Source organism: Mya arenaria, chromosome 15, assembly GCF_026914265.1.
Source record: "Mya arenaria isolate MELC-2E11 chromosome 15, ASM2691426v1".
NCBI classification, from domain to species: domain Eukaryota; kingdom Metazoa; phylum Mollusca; class Bivalvia; order Myida; family Myidae; genus Mya; species Mya arenaria.
In genome coordinates this window covers 30,594,066-30,615,839 of record NC_069136.1, presented here as the reverse complement: position 1 = coordinate 30,615,839, position 21,774 = coordinate 30,594,066, and the positions used below count along the sequence as shown (strand labels likewise).

Here is a 21,774-nt window from a genome sequence, read left to right as displayed (position 1 = left end):
CAAAATAAACAAACAATTGCTCGGTGTTAAAATTTTAGCAAGTTGTAAAAATTGCAATGACATTTGAAAGGCAATTTGATAAGGTGTGAAAAACCTATTTTCACTGTTAACGCATGACCAATATTAGTTGATATGGGCATTTGAGATGATAATTATTATAAGTTAACGCTTTAGATGTGGTCAGAAGGTTCTTGGAATTCACTGCTGATGCTGACCGTGATCTTCAGACGCTCTGTACGCTGTCACGTCACATTAGGCCTAAAAAAAAAAAAATGTCCGTTTCGGGTAACCCAACCCTACCTATAAAAATGCGCCGACCCTAACTATTTTTTTTCTGTTTCTGAGCAAAAAAATATTCGTTAGCGAATAGAGAGTTACGAAGGGCGGATAAATGCAGATTTTAATCAGAATTATTGTTAATATGATAAAACAAAGTCAGGCAATGACAGTAATGTAGGAAAGACTGTCATGTGCAAGAAAACACTATGAACTTACGACAGATTTTGAAAAAAAAAAAAAAAAAAAAAAGAATATACCTACCCTACCTAGAAATTTTGGGAAGGTTACCTTAAACAAACAAATTTTTTTTTGGCCTTACGATTGAACAGTTTCGTGAAACCGACAAGATGCGCCAATCAACAATCCTTGATTTTAGGAAACTTAAATCTGACTAATGCTACAACATTTACTGTCATTCAAATGTTGATTGTTACGAAAATGTGCTTTTTTGTTAAAATAAACATTTCTATTTATTAATTTATTGTTTTTTCTTTGCGTTTTACATTTAGTTTACGTCAACCTTTGAACATATTAGCAATTTCCACAACGCAACACATAATCGGTGTCTTAATAAACAGTCTGTTTGACGACTTCAAACTAAAAATACACTGAAAGATAGATATTTCATATCGAACTGGAAAATCTAAAATCGGGTCGTTCGAAACATCGGTTCCCTCGAGGTTTTGACTCGGTCCCTGGCGACCTCGAGCGATCGCAGTTTTACTGTATAATGTACAGGGTAAAAATGGATCTGAATCTCAAACAATTTGCATGCTTATCGGGGAAGCCCAAATCTTTTAGTGAAGGTCGCAATGACCATACCGGTCATCTACTGACCATGAATTATGTGCATACCAAATTGTTGAAAAGTTATTGATCAGAACAGAAAGGGTGGTGTCAATGCACCAAAGCAGTGTGTGTGTCAGCCATCTGCCGCCAGGTGACACAAAAAGCACTCAGTGACAAATCTATTGTATAATCAAGGCCCATAATAGCTAACCTGTTTAGCAAGATCTCCATGCCCCGTGGTGGTGACAATCACCTTCCTCTGGGTGTCCGCTGTGCGTGAAAGGTTGGCTGTTGTAGTAGTCACAACGTACTGCTTTGTTGGGTCCTGCTTCTGAAGAAAACTCACCAACTCCTGCAACACACATGTACACCACAACATTTGATAGTTTTGTTACACTGATTGTTTTGTATACCAAATTTCCTAGCTTATAAGATAGGGAAATTGGGTCCCGAGTTTAGCCTGTATGTATGGGGCCCATCTTATAAGGGAGGCTATAAGAAAGTCAGACAGAATCGAGTCAGAATCTTACTTCTACGTTTTCCTCACAATTAGGCTGTGACTATATCATGCAGGCTAACTGGCAGGTTTCAATACAAATTTCATTTATAGTTACATTAATTTATCCATTATTATCAATGGTTATTTATTTCGCCCAATTTAAGGCCCATAAACTGCAATCCAAACAAACACCTGCAAATTTTTTACTTATTTACACATGTATTGGAATGTGTCATGTATGTCAGCTGCAGATCAAACCATACAATTTGTGACGTCACAGCACGAGCTATTTACAGATCAAAGGCACATGGAATTGGTTTGTATTAAAATTGGTCAGTCAGATACCGTATTAATCCATTTTAATCCAAAACTGCGTCTAGGCTGGTTAGAAAAAAACATACGATCCGAAAATAATCATCGTCTGAGAACCTTCAAATCATGGCCTAAATGTTCACAACAAATATGAATGAGCCTTTGGGTGTATGAAAATAAGACACGTGAAATAAATCCTAAACCACTCTACCTTGTTATTAATCTTCCTCCACATTGGAGAGTTCACAGTTGACAAGAAAATCAGCGACTTGCTTCAAGCAAATCAACAAATTTAGTTGTTAATTGACTGTTAAATTGAACAGTATCACAGACTTGAAGAAATTAATGTTCTGGATTTGCTATAAAAATCGACCCTGTCTTATAAATGAGTCTATACAAAAAACACCATATCTCATATATCAGGCAGGGCTAGCGGATTGCATTATAGGCGGGAAAATACAGTATATTTAGACACCAGAAGCATTGCCACTGTTGTATCATTAACTAAGCTAGCATAACAATCTTCTTCAAATAATGAAACCATTTGAGAAGAAATAGGACCTAGAATGATCTAACACTGTCATAGGTTGCACAAATGCTTCTGTTGTACCTTTTCAAATGGGCTTGAGATGACAGCTGTCTGTTTAACTGGTGTGCCAGTCTGTGAGCTTGCTACTCCGACCCTGCGAGGCTGAGTCTTTTGTACAACTATAACGTTTGGTTTTGACCCTGTTGGAAACAAATAATAACATACTATATCCTTACAATGTCCTAATACATACACATTTTCAAATAAAATGTCTCACAGCCAATAAACAATTAACATAAGATATCTTTAAAGCACCTGCACAATCATTATGAAAAACCCACTCTACTATGCAGACACTTTTCAATACCTCACTGATAATATGTTTATGGCGTGACAAACTTTATAAATAATCATTTCCAGAATGTATATCAACCTAGAAACACAAATAATCGAAACTTTAACATCCATTCAAAATCTAACCAGATATTCCTGCAGCATTTTTCACGGCTGTGAGGTGGAGGGTTTTCGGGTTGACAGTGACAACACTGGAGCCTCGGGGAGCTGTGATAATCTTCCCTCCCTGGGTCTGAATGTTTAACACCTTTGTGCCTGCACTCGACCCTGTTCAGTCAGGTAACAGAACAGTTAAATGTAATCTTTTGAAATGTGGGTTCTGTTGTCAAAATAAAATTACAAATAAACACAACTTGTCTTCAATTCTACATGAGCAATGTATAGACAGGTTAATCTTACTTTTGAATTATGAGTATGAGTAGGGTGATTGTTTGTAAACACATTTTGAATTTGACTTTTTAAAATTTACTACCATCATTACAAGTCATATGTTACCAGTGAGAGATTGTCCAGTGCGTGTAACCATAGTAACCCCTGAAGACTGGGAGCTGGCCCCACTGACCACCACTACCGGGGTACCTGTGCTTGTACCAGACATTTGGCTAGGCTTGGGCAGGATCTTACTGGTCGTCCCAGCAGCACTCTGGGTGATAATTTTCATACCTGTGTATAAAGAAAAATTTAAGTTGTTTATAAAGCTCAATGACTAAAATCTACATTACAAGATAGAGAGAGATTATGAGTTTGGTTAGCAATAACCACTAATTGGTTACATATAACACCAATGGTTACATATAATCTATCAGCATTCCTACTTCCCTGTGTATCCATCTAAGTGTATGGGGGATTAGACCCAAGATTGACAACTGCTTCCCTCACGACAATACAGTTTAACATGCTGTTATTACACAACTGTGCATTACATTTGCCAACAACTACATTCCTAACCGCACACATACCTCCCTCCTGGCGTATCTGTATGGTTGGCTTGAGCCAAGGTTTCATACCAGTCAAAGTCTGTGGGGATGGCTGTACTGGCTGAGGGCTCATGGGTATCACAACGCCTGGGCGCGGAGAGGGTACCTGTGCAGGTATATGAAGTATGCATGTAAAAGAGGGATGGGATAAACCAGATCATAAGCCAGATAAACTTTCTCCATCCACGGCACTAACCTAGTATTCTATTTATCCTGTTACATTATTTATTCAGTGTGTGTAAACCACGTGACAAATTGCGTCATAAATGCTACGTCGGAAGGCAACATTTTGCTTCGAATGATGACTTTAAACAAAGATATCTTCACTTTTTCTTCACAATTTTAAATTAAATGTTAAGCAGTCTACGCCGCTTACGGTGCCCCGCCTTCGGACTTTTACCAGAGATTGATTGACAGTTTAGTTTCTTTACACACTTCGACAAACCTTTTCACAGTTCGGCCGTATGACAGAGCACTGTCAAAACATTATTTTGAAATAGGTTTGTCGAAGTGTTTGATGAATCTAATCACCTTATCAAACTCCGGTAATAAAACGAAGGCGGTGCTCTTAAAGCGGCATAGACTGCCCTTTGTTTCATTTAAAATGGTGTAGTAAAAAAAAAGTTATCTTTGTTTTAAGTTTTCATTTTAAGCAAAATATTGCCTTCCGACGTAGCATATATGACGTAATTTATCACGTGGTTTACACACACTGTTATTTAAACACTATATAAATAACCTTAGAATTATTAAGTATCTTTAAAAATAAGGGGGACAACTGTTTTTTCCCTGTTGACATCGCTTATAGTCAAAGTAATTGCTTCCCCCACCACACAAGACCACACACTTGTGCAACATCGTGCCAACAAAGTGACTAATATAAGCTATCATAGCTTCCTTCACATTCGTTGTAAAATATATAATGGTTAAATCAAAGAAATTGCATTTTAATATGTCAATATCAATTCAAAACATAAAAAGCTTTTAAAAAAGCATAAACATGGATCGGCCACCAAACATTATCTGATGATGTAACAATTATTCTGCAAGTCGCTGACTACAGTATTCAGGTCATGGTTCAAGATCACGAGTGTTTACAAACAATCGCCACATGTTAGATGGATTTAAATCATGTCGATTGTTGTGGATGTTCTGAACTGCACCTGCAGAGATAATTCATTTCTGTTGTTAGTGAGATTTTGCCATTCACCACAGGAATGGAATTAACTATCTTAGATTGCTGCACAGTTTTCAGCATTTGCAGGTAGGGTAAGATTTTCTGGGTGATATTTTTGCCAGTATCATTTGTATGCAAGTGACATGAAAAAATAGAACCTCAAACTGTAAATCACTGTGTAAAGGACGCTCTCATAGATAGGACGCAGACTATTGTAATAACCATTGCCATTTTCATGATTCAAAAAATATATATGCTGTCCTATACACTATGATCTATGGTACTATAGGTAAGAGGCAGGCGTTTTTATGGGGAGGAATTCCAGGGAGAAAAAGTGTGTCCTATACAAAGTAATTTACAGTATTCTTCGAATATTCAAGCTAAAAAAATGCTTCATCTGACTCCTAAAGAGACATCATTAGTACCATTTTAACATACTTGGTCATATTAGAAAGATCATACATGTAGAAGTAAGATTTTACAACTGCAAATAATCTTAAAGTGAAACTCAAAATCGATACATACACATGTAAAATAAACATAAATTTTGAGTCATACCCCCTCAACTACTTACTAAATAAAGCATTTATGTAAAATAAATATTACTAGTTACAATATTATAACTGTGTATTGAAAAAGCTAAATATTAAATGATTGGTGAATGCTAAAAGATTTACTGCGATCTACTATGGTCTCCAACTACAAACCTGCAAAGCCAATGTGTCGTTTGTTGTCATTTTCTAACAAAGTCACAATGACCTTAACACTTTGAATCTCAAATCAATAGGGGTCTTCCTCTGACCATGACCAATGTGAATACCAAGTTGTTTAAAAGTTATTCATCAGAAAGAATAAAAAACACTTAAGGATTACAATAACCTTTGACTTATTGACCCCAATATTGATAGGGGCCATCTACTGATCATAACTATTGTGCATACCAAGTCTGAAGACTCTGCACCAAGTAATGCAAAAGTTATTGATCACAAACAAAACCGCCCATAACTCTAATGGTAAAGGTCACTATGGCCATGACCTTTCAAAGTTTGACCCAAAACCAAAGGTATCATATACTGATCATAATTAATGTGCATACCAAGTTTGACGATTCTACACCAGGTCATTCAAAAGGAATAAATCAGAAACGAAAGCAACCATCCTATTTCTAGTAAAGGAAACCATGGTCATTACCACTGTGCATACCAAGAATTCCCTGTCTGCCATGCTCCACAGAAGGCACACACATAAATAAGAGCATTATTTGAAAGCTGCAGAATAACCTTTAACCCTATGCAATCCATTACAGAGGTTGGAATATTTCACCAAGCAATAAACTAGTCTTTCTCTACACACCTGCATGATTTTCTGCCTGGGAATGGTCTTAAACCTGGGCCTGGCTACACTAATCGTTGGAGTGAGGAACGCCGTGGTTGAGGTCCCTATTGTGCCTGATGACACTTGTGATATTCCTGTAAAAGTAATATATAATGATAAATTTACAGATTTACTGAATTATACTGAGGGCTATTCCAGTAAAACATATGTCCCACCCCAGGAAGGCACTTTCAAAATGGACCATCCCCCTTCAGAAGTTTATTTGATGAGAAAAGAACCCCCTTTAGAATATTTTTTGAGCAAATTCGGACCCCCTTGAGAAGTTTATTTTTTTATACGTCTATATGCAAAGATTATTTGCAATTACTCTTTTGTAACTCTTTGATCAGGTGAGCTATATAGGACCTTATAGCTCACCCTAGTTTCTAAGCCAATCATCACCCAGAGATTTTCAAATCTTTGCTCGAATAGGTTTCATATAAGATCACATCTGCATCCAATAAGTTAATTATTATAACTAGGTCAACAGACATGGCGCGCGCCAAATGAACTTCAAGCAGCCAATGGGCACGCTGTATACGGCCTTCTTCGATGATTGGCTTAGAAACTAGGGTGAACTATAAGTCAGTTACAGCTCATGTAATGGAAAATAACAAAACTTATTACTGGGCTTCGCTTGTAATAAATTTTGTTATTTTCCATTAATAAATTTGGTTATTTTCCATTATATGGACTATAACCTACACACCACGGTTCTCTTGTTTCTTCATATGTTGCTATAAGTGCATATTAAGCCACATGAGGCTGAAACTTTCACCCATGTAATTATATACAACCTTAAAATAACTTGTGGTCGAAATGTTAAGGGGACGAAACATTCGGATTTATAACATTTACGCAATACGTACAAATTATGATTTCTAATAAAATTCTAGACAACTGTTGTCAATTTCAGGGGTCGACACTAACCATTTTTCCAAGGGATCCCGAAGGGACACCAACATTTGAAATCAGGTGTCCCTTCCTGAAATTAGGAGTCCCTTCCACTTTTTACATTTTTTCATTGTTGAGCCTGTTTTAATATTAAATTCAACATCCTTTTACTTTTCAATTTGTAATGCAAGTATAAACCACCATAATTATTATACATGTTTTCAGCAGCATGTAATGACAGGTTAGTAGCACTGAATGGCAGTGAGGTATATTTTGGTCTCTAAGTTGGTAGATTGGGTTCAAAAGCGGGAGAATGTCTAAGTCCCTTTTGTTTTCAGTCAAAAACAGAGATGGATACAATGTAAACAAAAACTTGATGTTGTTACTATTTTTAGATTTTTGGAAAATACGCATAAAATACATCATGGTTCAGGGTCTTGTCAAATGTCGGTGCTTTTCATTAAGAAACTGTAGGAATATTACATCTGGCTTGTGAAAACTCCAATCAATATTTAGTAGAGCTGTTGATAAATCAATCAGACTGCCCAACAGTCGTAGTGCATACTGGAAGAGCAGACGACCAAATAATTTTCGCGCCAAAAAGTCATAAAATTTTATAAATTTATTGAATTAATGAATAAAAACCCTGCAAATTTTATTTCTATTATTTTTTATCAAGGCATAAAATATATGTCTTTAAAATTAACAAAGAATATTGATAAGTTGAATGCCAATTAACATAGAATGCTGAATGTAGGATGCAGTTCTTTTGTGTCGTAAATGTTACTGTAAATACTCAAAGGTCGCATCATATTATATAAAAGGTATCATCAGAGTTGGCATCTTTTTGGGCGGTTCTGACACATAAGCAAAACAATTCCACATAAGTATTTTACCGATAATAAATCTCTGTCAGCTCTGACCTTGTTTAAAATGTAAACAACAAAACGGAAGCGTTAACCTGCATGCGCCTGTGAAATGACCTGTTTATTTATAGATTCATGACGTAACTATAGTCAAATAGTCAGCTATACTTTCGCTTTGATGAGTCCGATAATGATAATTAATTATATTGTTTTGACATGTGCTGTCAAGAAATTTAGGGAGCCCGAATTTAGGTAATAAATTAATTAAATGCTACTTATTTATTGATATTTAGCGTTTATCAGTCAGAAATTTAAAGTGTCCCGACGGAATACCGGACTTCGAAGTTCAGGTGTCCCTCCTGAAAAACTGGTGTCCTCGGGATCCCGGGACCCCGTTAGTGTCGAACACTGCAATTTGGTATACTTACCACGAAACGTATCCACACATGCGACGCAACTATTGGTTTCTAGCCAATTTTGTAGGTTGGTCTTCGACCACGACTTTACAAATTCTGGCGCCTCCCCCATCTTGTTGTCAAGGGAAGCAACTTCTTCTGATTTCCGGTACCGCGGAACCGACTCGTAATATCGCGAAAATTTGTATCCAAACCAATTCTGTACACGACGTTCGGTAAAATATGTTATATGGATAAAAAAAAAACCGGTATTTCACCATCGGGCAGTGAATATAAATGAGCAGATACAGTCAGAAGCAAAAAAGAAAATGACGCCCCCCTATAGAAGCGAAATTGGACTTATCACCACCCCCTACAGTAGCAAATTAAGAAAAAGACCTACCCCCTACAGAATTTCTTTATTTTGCCGTCCTGGGGTGGGACATATGTTTAACTGGAATAGCCCTGATAATCCCTTTTCTGAATGCCTTCAGTTCTCTTTTGTAATACAGTTGGTTGGATATTGGACAGAACTTTTCTGACATTGTATATTATAACATTACCCAACACAAAACTGGCTAGGAGACAGCATCGTTTGTGGCATGATTCTTTCACTGATTAATTGATCCGATTCCAATCTCAAACTAACAGTGATTAAGACTTACAAAGTCCACAAGTAAAACACAGTATTTTTCGCTTTGTTCATTTTTTCACTAAGTTGCTTGAAAACAGACCTGTGCTGGAGACAGCGGTGTTGGTGACATATGAAGGTGTTGGCATGGAGACCATGGTTGCTGGGAGACTGGAGACAGGCAGGAGGGTGGACCTGGGGGGTGGAGCAGCAGTGCTGGTTCCCGTGGAGACAGTAGACCGGGAACCAGCCATACTCACGATCTTCTGTGAGAGACCTGGGGCAGGGCTTGCATGGCCCTGGCTTGATACCAAGATTACCTTCAAAAACAGTTTCAAAGTCACCACGTTGATTGTACTTTCTAGATTTCCTACCCAAACATAATTATTTCTTTTTTACTTTGTACTGATATTAAAAAATGAGTCTTCTGTAGATTTACATTGTAATATACACTACACAATGTAGGTTTGAAGATACGTCTTTTACTTTGGGTATCAGAAATACAAAACATACAAGTTTTTTTTGCACACACTGATCACATTCTTAACCAAGCCAAGATAAACAGCCGTTACCTTTTGTGTTTGACTGCCACTGGCTACAACCCGTGGCTGGGCCTGGGGACTCTTACTAATCGTGATCTTTTTGGGGGACACAGTGGTCGCACTTGCCATCGTGGTTGTGTATGTCACCTGAAATACAATTATACATACGAAATTGGCTAGAAGAACTTCTGCAAAAATGTTCCATTCTAGTGGTCAGTGCTGGACACATTAAGATCTATTTTATGACCTTAACAAGTAATTTAGTGAAGACAAAAGATGAGAAGCATACCATAACAAAGGCTATTGTATATAACAAAGTCTGTTAGTGGTCAATAGCATGCTTTATATGGCAGTAAATATTAGTGATTTGAATATTATTTAAGCAGCTACATTTGAATTTTCATGATCAATTTATAATGTAAACAACTACAATCTCTTGAAAAAGACATAATATAACAAGAGCTGTCACAGTATGTGACGAATGCCCCCGAATGTGACATTGACCTATGAACAAGGTCAGTACATGAAAAGTTAAAGATCAAACAAATACATATGGCAAGTTATTTTAAATTGCCTCTGAACATAAAAAAATACCACCCATACTTGACAACCTACATTCTTATGTCTTTATATTCAGCATTCCATTGTGAATAAACACTAAGTGTATCTTTCAACTTAGAGGTAGGGACATGGATGTTGCACGTGACACGTCGTCTTGGTATGTCGAAGTTATTTTCAAATATGTCCATACAAGAAAAAGTTACAGCCCGGACATAACAACCAATACTCTGTATCCTTATATGCAGCATTCCATTGTGAATAAACAATAAGTGTGACCTTGACCTAAGAAATAGGGACCAGGTCTTGCACGCGACACGTCGTCTTGGTATGCCGAACACATGTGGCAAGTTATTTTAAAATCTGTCCATACAAGGGAAAGTTACAGCCAGGACACGATAATCTATACTCTATGTCATTATATGCAGCATTCCATTGTGAATAAACGCCTAAGTGTGACCTTGACCTTAGAGGTAGGGACACGGGTCTTGCACGCGACACGTCGTCTTGGTATGTCGAACACATGTGGCAAGTTATTTTGAAATCTGTCTATACAAGGTAAAGTAACAGCCCGGACACGACAACCTATACTCTATGTCCTTATATGCAGCATTCCATTGTGAATAAACAATAAGTGTGACCTTGACCTAAGAGGTAGAGACACGGTTCTTGCACGCGACACATCCTCTTGGTATGCCGAACACATGTGGCAAGTTATTTCAAAATCTGTCCATACAAGGGAAAGTTACAGCCCCGACACGACAACCTATACTCTAGGTCCTTATAAGCAGATCACCATTGTGAATAAATACCTAAGTGTTACCTTGACCTTAGAGGTAGGGACAACGGTTCTTGCACATGACACGTCGTCTTGGTTTGTCAAACACATGTTGCAAGTTATTTTAACATCTGTCCATACAAGGGAAAGTTACAGCCCGGACACGACAACCTATACTCTATGTCCATATACCCAGCATTCCATTGTGAATAAACACTAAGTGTGACCTTGACCTAACAGGTAGGGACCTGGGTCTTGCACGCGACCGTCGTCTTGGTATACCGATCACATGTGGCAAGCTATTTTGAAATCTGTCAATACAAGGGAAAGTTACAGCCTGGACACGACAACCTATACTATATGTCCTTATATGCAGCATTCCATTGTGAATAAACACCTAAGTGTGACCTTGACCTTAAAGGTAGGGACACGGTTCTTGCACGCGACACGTCGTCTTGGTATGCCGAACACACGTGGCAAGTTATTTTGAAATCTGTCCATACAAGGGAAAGTTACAGCCCGGACACGACAACCTATACTCTATGTTCTTATATGCAGCATTCCATTGTGAATAAACACGTAAGTGTGACCTTGACCTAAGAGGTAGGGACACGGTTCTTGCACGCGACAGGTCGTCTTGGTATGCTGAACACATGTGGCAAGTTATTTTAAAATCTGTCCATACAAGGGAAAGTTACAGCCTGGACACGAGTTATTGAGCCGGACACACGGACGGTGCGATTTTAATATGCCCACCTTCGGGGGCATAAAAAAACACTAATGAGACTGGCTAGTAGCCACACATTTTAAGCCTTTTATCTTACAAACTACCCATGCACACTAGTCTACCTGCGGAATCTGTGAGCCAGGTGGGGGAGAGAAGAGGTTCTCTGTGGACAAACTTCGCCGACGTTTCCTGGTCTGTACTTCGTCTTCTTCCTCAGTGTTCAAACCACCTTACAGTAAAAAACAGTATAATGTACATCTTGAAACAATCTCAAACAAATATTTAATGAGTAAATTAAAAAAGTGCTCAAGGGTTTTTAGCTAAAGAGTTGTGGAAGGTTGCTAAGCCCTGCCTTTTTTGTTAACACCCCTCTGCCCTTATGGATACCAGCATATGCACCTTCTGCCTTCATAAAATTCAATTCTTTAGATAATTTCCTTTGTTTTGTATAAAGTCAAATTCAGGAATAATTCTAAAAGCCAGTGTTCATGATTTCTCGCATAAAAATCATGTAAATTGCTCGAAAATATTTCAATGCAAAATATTTTACACTCCCTCAGCACTATGTTTCTTTTTTGCAGACTCCTGCCTTTTTTTTAAAAACTACCTAAGACCCCAAATTATATGATAGTTAAAAAGATCTCTGTGCATTGTTATATAAAGTGCATTCCAATGTTGAACAAATATTCAGAGAAATGTTTACATCATTCAATGTTTACCTTTGATGTGTATGGACATGCCCGAGGGTAGTACAACCACATTTGATGTCGGGCTGCTTGGTCGTGAGGTCCACACCGGGGTTGGGGGAGGAGATGACAGACCAGATACACTCGCTTTATGGAAGTCAAACAATCCACTTATTAAGGTGAAACAAGTTATCAGAATGACTGACATCATGATCATGATGCATTTATTTTATTTCTTGTCTAAGTTTTGAGTCAAAATCCAGGGATTACCAAAGGAACTCACTTAGAATACGGATTTTAATCAACAAAATATTAGAGAAAGTTTCCAATTATAAAAGTTACCAGATATGAAGAAAAGAATTATATACATTACATGTATCTGAGTCTTACTTATATTTTCCCTTCCACCAGTCTGAGCTGGACTGGGTAGGGCAGCATTTTTCTCTGCCTGTAGACTGGCAGCCTGGTTGGCAGTGACAGTGAAGGCCGTCTGGGGAACCAGTCTTGGCATGAGAGGTACTAATCTTCGACCCTCTATCAACCACTCCTGTGTCGAGTTTGCAGGGGATATGCTGTACAAACAGTTAGCATGTTGTGAATGTCATAGATAGGATGACTCTGTCTCCCTTTTCTACCTCAGCTTAATGCTTTAAGCACCAGATTTACACATCTATTTGCAGAATTTGCCTTGATGGCCTTACATCAATTCATACGCGTGCCATCATTTACTTGTATTTTACAATTTTATCTCATTTTAAATGTTCAGAGAGCTCATAAATAAATTTAACCATTTTACTAAACTTCAATACCAGGCACTATATTTATAGGATTACATCTTATTGTTATAATGATTATCTTAACAATTTGTATGCTTTATCAAACAATTATACACAATTAGGTATTGAAGATGTGAACCCAGGAGCTTACTTGTCTGCTATCGTGGCCAACTTTTCATCATTAACAGCCCTCCTAACTTCTGCCCGATGTCTCTCTGTTGATATACTGAAATAAGAATGCCAGCACTATACTTTATCACTCACCTATAAGCATCATTGCTCTTGAAAACAAACAGATTTCATATGTCTGTTGAATAATGGATACGAATTAGGGATGCTAGAGCATCTAGAGTGTTAACAAATTGTGAATGACAGACATCCATCAATAATAAAGGCTCTCCCTGAACACCTGTCCCTAAGTGAGCAAGTTTTGATCTGTATAGACTGTTTAAAATGACTCGTGTTTGAATAATGTCCTACCTCAACAATTGCTGGAGATCAGCCAGCATCTTTTTCTTCTCCTTGGTGAGGTCCCCTTGAGCCCTAAAGGCTGAGACTACAGAGGAGTAGGCCTCCAGCTCCACACGACGAAGGATACGCTTACACTCTTCACGAGTCATGTCAAGCAGCTCTGGCCACATGGCTAGCACTTACACAAAACTCTGAAATATTGTTTGAAATTTTAATTCAAGAAATAATCTATATAAATTCATTTTTCTAAATGTTCAGTATCAAGTAAAATTGACAAATACATAAAAGTACTATATTGTAAGTCGCAGGCTTAGTGCAAGACCGTTGTAATTTGATACAGAAATTACATTACAACAGCCTTGCGCTTAGCCCTTGAATAAGATAGGACAGTGTAGTTCCCTGTCCAAACCTGGGCAATTTATAGACTTTACATAATCATTCATAAATACTTCACATTAGGACAGTTTAAATGCTTGCAATTTTACACTTATAAAAATATTTTCATATAATTTTCTTTCCAGTATAAGTGTTTTGGATGAAAAAATATGCTGTAAATAATATTATCAGCAAGGCCTATATTGTGTTAAGTTTCAAAGAGCATTAGTTCACTGTTCAGTCTAGACTCCACTAAAGTCTTATGAGTTAAAGAAATCTGAAATAATTGTCATGTCTGATTTGAATAAAATATATTTAACAAAATGTAAAACTCTTCTCATACAAATGGGAGTTTAAGACTTTATAAATATGCCTCAGACTGTCTATTTGTCTCTGCAGTACCCAGTTGATTAAAAACATCCTAATTATTAAAAAGAAAATTGCTGAACACCAATTATTGCAGCTTGAATTCCTTTCAAGAAATGATAGAGTTCAACCCTGAACAAATGAATGTATATTTTAATAATACGTATATTTTTTGCTATAAAAACAAACTTGTGAACTAATTTTGAAGCCTTGTCATATCATAGATGCCATAATATGGTTTAATGTAACCGGAGACAAAACACAATGTTGCAAAGCTTTACAATTAAATACGTGGTTCAATGAAGATGCACATATTCATAATATAATCATCGTGAAAATGAGTTATATCAAAAAAGATAATTCTGTATTATATATGCATAAAACTTACGCAATTACAGAATATGTGTTTTCCAAATAACACCGGAAGAGTTTTCTTTCAACTCTCCGCCATACTTGCTACGGGCAATGCGCATGCGCCTCTTTCCTAAACCCGTACAAAATCATTCGGAACCCCTCGGCCATTTTTATCGAAAACAACCTCGGATGTATGCCGGTACATCAGTTAAAGTAGTTCGTATTTTTTTGAATTAAATCAATTAGTAATGTAGTGTTTTAGAATTGTATTTATTGATCTAAGTTTAAACTGATTGCCAGTGAAGTATATTATTGCAAACATAATTAAGATTTCCAAGAGTAAAGTCATAAAGTTTAACTGCTAAATAAAATCACTACGCGATCTACTTGCAGCGGACTTAAACGTACCTCTTTTTTAGTATGTAAACCGTCCAAATACATCCGAGGTTGTTTTCGATAAAAATGGCCGAGGGGTTCCGAATGTTTTTGAAAAAAATGGCCGAGGAGCTCCGAATGGTACAAAATGCGTACTATTCTAATAGATGGTATGCCATGTATTCCTATTGTTACACATTTTTTGGGGGGCGCCAACTAATTAAAAGTGAGTTTTAAATAGTCAAAAGTTTTTGTATTTGATAAAGGTAGAAATATGGAACATACCTGTTTTTTTAACACTGAAACTAACAAAAGTTGATAGCTTTATTGTAAACTGCAATGGCCATATCATAAAACCTAAACAATCTGTTAAATATCTTGGAAATATACTGGACAATGATCTCAGTGCTGCATCTGTTGTTAACAATCTTGTCAGTTAATTCTAGGCTAAAAATTTTATATAGACCAAATCGTTTTTTAGATATGAATCTAAAAAGATTGTTATGTAACTCCTTAATACAATGTCATTTTGACTATGCATCGACATCTTGGTACAGTGGTATATCTAAACAATTCAAGAACAGATTACAGGTCACTCAGAACAAAGTTGTCAGATTTATTTATGGCTATGATTGTAGAAATTCCCTGAAAGTCTCGGCTTTCAGTGATATTGGATGGCTTAATATAGAAAATAGGATAAAGCAACTACGACTAAACCATGTACATAAAATCTTTAATAGCAGATGCCCACCATACTTACATGAACATTTTACTTTAGTTTCATCCACACATTCTTACACAGACTGACAGTTTTATATTAAATACTTTCTTTTATCAAGCAATCCAGGACTGGAACAGTCTTCCAATAAAGTTAAAAGAATGGAAAAATAAAAATACTTTTAAAAAAGAAGTGAAATCACATCTCATTGTTGGTATGAAATGTGCAGAAATGGAAGATTTCCTATTTTATTAATTGTTATTCATTTAATCTTGCATATCAGTCCAAAGATTTTTGTCATATTATGCTAAAGTGTCATATGGTTTTAACAGTCGGTTGCATTATAACTGTACAAGTTCGATATCAAACATTTAATCATTCTTTAACTGGTCAAGAATATAATAAAACCTAATTTAAACAGCTTACAACTGAGATTTTGGCAAATAATTATATTTGTCATAAGGACCCCATTGGAAATAAGTTGAATAACTTTAATGGGTTATCCTGTGTTATATAAATACCTTAGTCAAAGTGAAAGTAATTCCGAAAACAGTAGAGTGTGTGACGGTGTACTTTGCCATTAAACTGCCTCTTTCCGACCTCAAGTGATGTCTGGTGGGTCGAAATGTTGGGGGTTGGTGCGCAATAAGAAATTATGGTTTCCACACATGTTAGAATTAAGATGTTGACGTGTAAAACGTACCTTTTTGTGAGACTAGTGTACATCAGAGTTGTATGTCATTGACCGAGAAATGCCCATAGCTTTTGTGGCAGACCTCAAAGTTAATCAAGATATTTGATTTTCCTTATATCGCTATCATATCCAAAAATATACATTCGATAGTATCGTCTTTGAAAACCTGTCACTATTTCTATAAGATATTAGTTTGCGCTCTGCGATGATTGATCTCGAGTTTACTAACAATTAAAAAAATGTTGACTTTGTATAATTTTAAGTACAAATAATGCCTATACATCGTAGATGGGGATTGTCGAGGAAAATGCTTGTTTTTGACAAACAGATAAAAAGAGAAACCGTTTCAAGTCTCGATCGTACTAATTAAGGCTGTTCCGATTAGCAAAAGACGCCCTGGAAGACGAGCTATTCAAAACGAAAACGGACTCCATAGAAACCTTCGCCATGCAAATGGGCAATACTAATTCCACCCACTATAAAAGCTGAAAAAAGCATGTTACGGTATTAGCTTGACCGATGTAATTATCAACATACTGAAAGATTATGACGGTTAACTTATTCTAACAATTTCCATTAAGAAACCGAGCTAAGGAAATATCAGCCTTTGTAATACCTGATATGGCTTATACCAATACATTCCATTCCATTTGGGGTGAATAAATCACCAGTGACATTTCAGCAGCTTGTAAACATGATGATCTCTGGACTTGGTGGTTGTGACGCATATAACGAAGATGCAATCATTTACTCGAACACTTGGAATGACCATCTTCACGAAATAAGGGCTTTCTTCAATGGGCGCACATGTAGAAGCCGAGTTGCAGAAGTGAATGTCATGCTACTATTACAATGTTAAGTCATGCTGTTGGACAGTGTAAAGTCAAACCTATATATATAGATGCAAATGTCACAGATTGTGCATACATTTATATGTAAAATACAACTAGTGCGTTTTTTTGGTATGTCTGGTGAGTCATCGGAACTTTTGTTATAAATTTTAAGTAATCGCAAAACCTTTTTCCTTTACGGTTCTAAGCTTATTTGACATATGTCCAAATTTAACGCTTTTGGAAGACCGAAAGGCATACTTAAGCAAACACTTGCTCTCTTGGAAGCAGATTTTTACAAATCTACAGTTAAGTTAGTTGTAGATGCCTTGACATTGGCGCGGGTGCTTTATTGATAAATGAGAACAATTATTGGATTGAACATTCAGTTTGCCTTTTTCTAAAACGTTTTTCTAATAAACATCAGAGAAACTAACCTTGTTCTTGTTTTTAATCATTTTGACCTTTATTTAACTTCTTCACAAGCATTGTTACCGTTCTTTTTTACACGAATTGAAAAACAACAAGAAATGCCGCAATGCGACGAAACCAGGTTTTCAATGATTGACTTAAGAGCTTCAGCCTTCGTTATGAGGTTTAGTTTCAATTGTTATTTTAATTTGGTAACAATGACCTTGACCTTGACCTTGATCCCGAGGATTCCTAAATGCATCCCCATGAAAGTCCTCCATAAACTCTTCCTATAACCCAAGTTGGGTTAATTTGTTATTCAGTTTCAACCATTTTGTTTGTTTAACAACATACTTGGACCTTAAACGCAATCCCATGAAAGGTCTCCATAAACTCTTCCTATATACCAAGTAAGTTCACAATATGTCTACCATAACTTAAGTAATTCAGTACCAAGCATTTTCCTATTTCTAGTAAAAGTGACCTTGATTTTGACTCTAAGGACCCCAAACACGACTCCATGAAAGGTCTGCATAAATTCTTGTACACCAAGTTTGGTCGCAAAATCTCAACCATAACTTGAGCTATTCAGTACACACTGTTTTTCTATTTTTAGTAACAGTGACATATTGACCTTGGCACTTGGGCCCAAAACGCAATGCCATGAAAGATCTAAGAAAATATTCCTATAAACCAAGCTTTTTACCGGCCATACCTGCGTTCTTTAGTAATGTATACAATTTATAGATATTGAGTAGAAAAGAATTGAGACATACAGACTGGTGACCAACAAATCCCCTTTCACCTGAATGTCACTATGACCCTTACCTACCTACCTCAAAATCAACATGGGTCATCAACTTATCATGACCATCTAGCATACCAAGTGTGAAGTTCCTGGGGCCAAGCGTTCTTTAGTTATTAAGCGGAAGTATTTTCAGCTCACGGTCACCTAGACCTTGACCATTGACCTACTGATCCTAAAATCAATAGGGGTCATCTACTAGTCATGACCAACTAGTATACCAAGTATGAAGTTCCAAGGTGCAAGCATTCTTTAGTTATTAAGCGAAAAACGTTGTTTTTTCATCTTAAGGTCACCACAACCTTGACATTTGACCTACTAATCGAAAAATCAATATACATTACTACTACTATTCATGACCAACTGGCATACCAACTAGAAAGTTCCTGAGGTCAAACATTTTTATTTATATGATGGAAACAGGGTTTTTCAACTCAAGGTCAACAAGACCTTGACCAATGACCTTTTGGTACCAAAAGCAATAGAGGTCATCTTCTAGTCTTGATCAACTGACATACCAAGTAGAAAGTTCCTGGGTGCAGGCGTTCTGTAGTTATAGAGCAGAAACAATTTTCAGCTTTAGCTCATGGCCAACATATCATTTTTTACCTTAAGGTCAGCACGACCATGACCTACTGATTTCAAAATCAACAAGAAAAGCCGCAATGCGACGAAACCAGGTTTTTAATGATTGTCAGAAGAACTTCAGCCTGTGTCTGTTTTTCTATTTTTAGTAACAGTGAACTTGACCCTAGGGACCCCAAATGCAATCCATTGAAAGGTATCCATAAACTCTTTCTTTATACCAAGTTGGGTCAGGATATGTCAACCCTAACTTAAGTTATTCAGTTTCAACCATTTTTCTATTTTTAGTTACAGCGACCTTGACCTTGAATCTAGGGACCCCAAACGCAATCCCATGAAAGGTATCCATAAACTCTTCCTTTATACCTGGTTTGGTCAAGATATGTGGACCCTGACTAAAGCTATTCAGTTTCAACTATTTTTCTATTTTTAGTAACAGTGCCCTTGACCTTGACCCTAGGGACCCCAAACGCAATCCCATGAAATTATCCATAAATTCTTCCTATAGACCAAGTTGGGTCAAGATATGTCAACCCTAACTAAAGATATTCAGTTTCAACCGTTTTTCTATTTTTAGTTACAGTGAGCTTGACCCTAGGGACCCCAAATGCAATCCCATGAAAGGTATCAATAAACTCTTCCTATAGACCAAGTTTGGTCAAGATATGTCAACCCTAAATAAAGTTATTCAGTTTCAATCGTTTTTCTATATTTTTAATAACAGTGACCTTGACCTTGACCCTAGGGACCCAAACGCAATCCCATGAAAGGTATCTATAAACTCTTCCTATAGACCAAGTTTAGTCAAGATATGTCAACCCTAACTAAAGTTATTCAGTTTCAACCGTTTTATCTATATTTTTAGTAACAGTGACCTTGACCTTTACCCTAGGGACCCCAAATGCAATCCCATGAAAGGTACCTATAAACTTTTTCTATAGACCAAGTTTGGTCAAGATATGTCAACCCTTACTAAAGTTATTCAGTTTCATAGGTGAGTTTGACGCCGCCCGGCCGCCCGCACACCAGCCCGTCCGAACAACGACGTTCCGTCATTCTAATAACCAGGTTACACTATGTGAAAACCTGGTTTATAAAGGTCAGCATCTGGTCATGACTGGTTATACTTTATATGTAATTGTATTTTTCAACTGCAATTTAAACATCATAGAGTTAAATTATTATATAAAATAAGTGTTTTCAGACGCATTACCAGGGTAAACTAATTTTGGTCCAAAAACATTTGGCAGCCCCATTAAACATTTGTTTTAAACATTTATCATTGCAATGCCATCATAAATTGTAGGAAATGGAAAAGCCGTACTCCTTAGATTAAAATAAGATCACTCACATTTTAACATTACATCTTATACTGCATTTTTTCTAACCAATCTAGGACTTCTATGGATTGTAAATTTAATTGTTTAAACGCAACCAATTCAATATTTACTACTAATAAAAATAATTAGGATTAACAGGGATAAATATGATGCACTGTTAAATGCATGCTCGAGTTAAACATGAAGTTGGAGCACTTAACACCGTGCCACATGAACTTGCTATACATGTTTTATTGTTTTAGGTTGTCCGGGGTAGCCCAATGGTAAGCGCACTCACTTCTCATCTAGGCAACTCAGGTTCGATTCCCAGCTTGGGCGCATGTCAGTTTGGTTTGTGGTCACCAAGCCAGACAAGCGGGTTTTCTCTGGTTTTCCCCCACAACACAAGACCACACTCTCTCATAAAATTGTGCCAACACGAGTGATTAATATAATGTTGTAATAACTTGTTTCACAATCATTTTAAAATAAATAAATTTATACTACCTATGTTTTATTGGCTATGATTTTAAATGTCGATATCTGGTGTCCACATGTAATGTTAGTATAAATAGAAAGGTTAAGGCTTACTGACTACTAATATTAAATGAATGATCTAAAAACATATGACAGGTAAAGTTTTGGCAGTTTGTAACCCTGCTTTTTCTTTCACTTTAACTCAAAATTGTAATGAAGGATATTGCAATCTCAAAAGGCAAAAACAGCGTGTTTGTAATATATATTTATTAGTATGATATTTAGATATTTTTTCAAATGATTCCAACATAATATGGGTTCACCATAAACATTTCACATTTCGTACATAGCATACGTTTACCAATCTCATTTCGATGATTGCTCCTAAAGTTTAAACTTTACTACAGATATTGGTATTGCAAGTACACATTGTCTAGTCATGGTGAACATGTATGCCAAGTTATTTTAAGAATCCCAGGGCATGACAAAGTGAGAGCCCGGTCAAGCGGAAATACAAAGCATTTTGACAATTAACCGTTAAGTGTGACCTCTGCCTCTGACATGCACACCTTGGTCTTGTGTATGACACACTGTTTTGTCATGGAGAACATTTGTGCCAAGATATTTCAAAACTCCTCTATGCATGGCAAAGTTACAGCCTGAATACGAAGTACAAGGTATTTTGACCAATGGCCTTGTAAGTACAGCATTGAACATGAGTCATGCACCTTGTCATTGGCATTAATAAAGTTTTATTACAGCCCAAACACAAATTGACATAGCCTGCCAACATGCCGCAATCTAATAATCTAAGTTTAACATGTTGTGGCCAGAAGCAGTCAATCCTGGAT

General features: G+C 36.7%; 1 protein-coding gene and 1 long non-coding RNA gene across 2 annotated transcripts in view; one reads left to right on the top strand and one right to left on the bottom strand.

Moving 5' to 3' along the window:
- LOC128220592 (BRCA2-interacting transcriptional repressor EMSY-like) overlaps positions 1-14,831 on the bottom strand; it is a 31,549-nt gene extending 16,718 nt beyond the window's left edge. Inside the window, exons 1-14 of the mRNA XM_052929040.1 lie at positions 14,744-14,831; positions 13,624-13,805; positions 13,295-13,369; positions 12,758-12,939; positions 12,401-12,514; positions 11,804-11,910; positions 9,649-9,765; positions 9,180-9,396; positions 6,270-6,385; positions 3,722-3,845; positions 3,258-3,425; positions 2,889-3,029; positions 2,490-2,608; positions 1,280-1,420 (exon numbers count right to left, since the gene is read on the bottom strand). Coding sequence (XP_052785000.1) covers positions 1,280-1,420; positions 2,490-2,608; positions 2,889-3,029; positions 3,258-3,425; positions 3,722-3,845; positions 6,270-6,385; positions 9,180-9,396; positions 9,649-9,765; positions 11,804-11,910; positions 12,401-12,514; positions 12,758-12,939; positions 13,295-13,369; positions 13,624-13,784 — 1,782 coding nt within the window. The 5' untranslated portion in view covers positions 13,785-13,805; positions 14,744-14,831. The remainder of the gene's footprint in view (positions 1-1,279; positions 1,421-2,489; positions 2,609-2,888; positions 3,030-3,257; positions 3,426-3,721; positions 3,846-6,269; positions 6,386-9,179; positions 9,397-9,648; positions 9,766-11,803; positions 11,911-12,400; positions 12,515-12,757; positions 12,940-13,294; positions 13,370-13,623; positions 13,806-14,743) is intronic.
- Positions 14,832-15,176: 345 nt separating this feature from the next.
- On the top strand, positions 15,177-20,888 carry LOC128219827 (uncharacterized). The gene is made up of 3 exons (XR_008258673.1): positions 15,177-15,254; positions 20,122-20,226; positions 20,710-20,888. It is a non-coding gene; the product is annotated as an uncharacterized LOC128219827 (long non-coding RNA).
- The last annotated feature ends 886 nt before the right edge of the window (positions 20,889-21,774 follow it).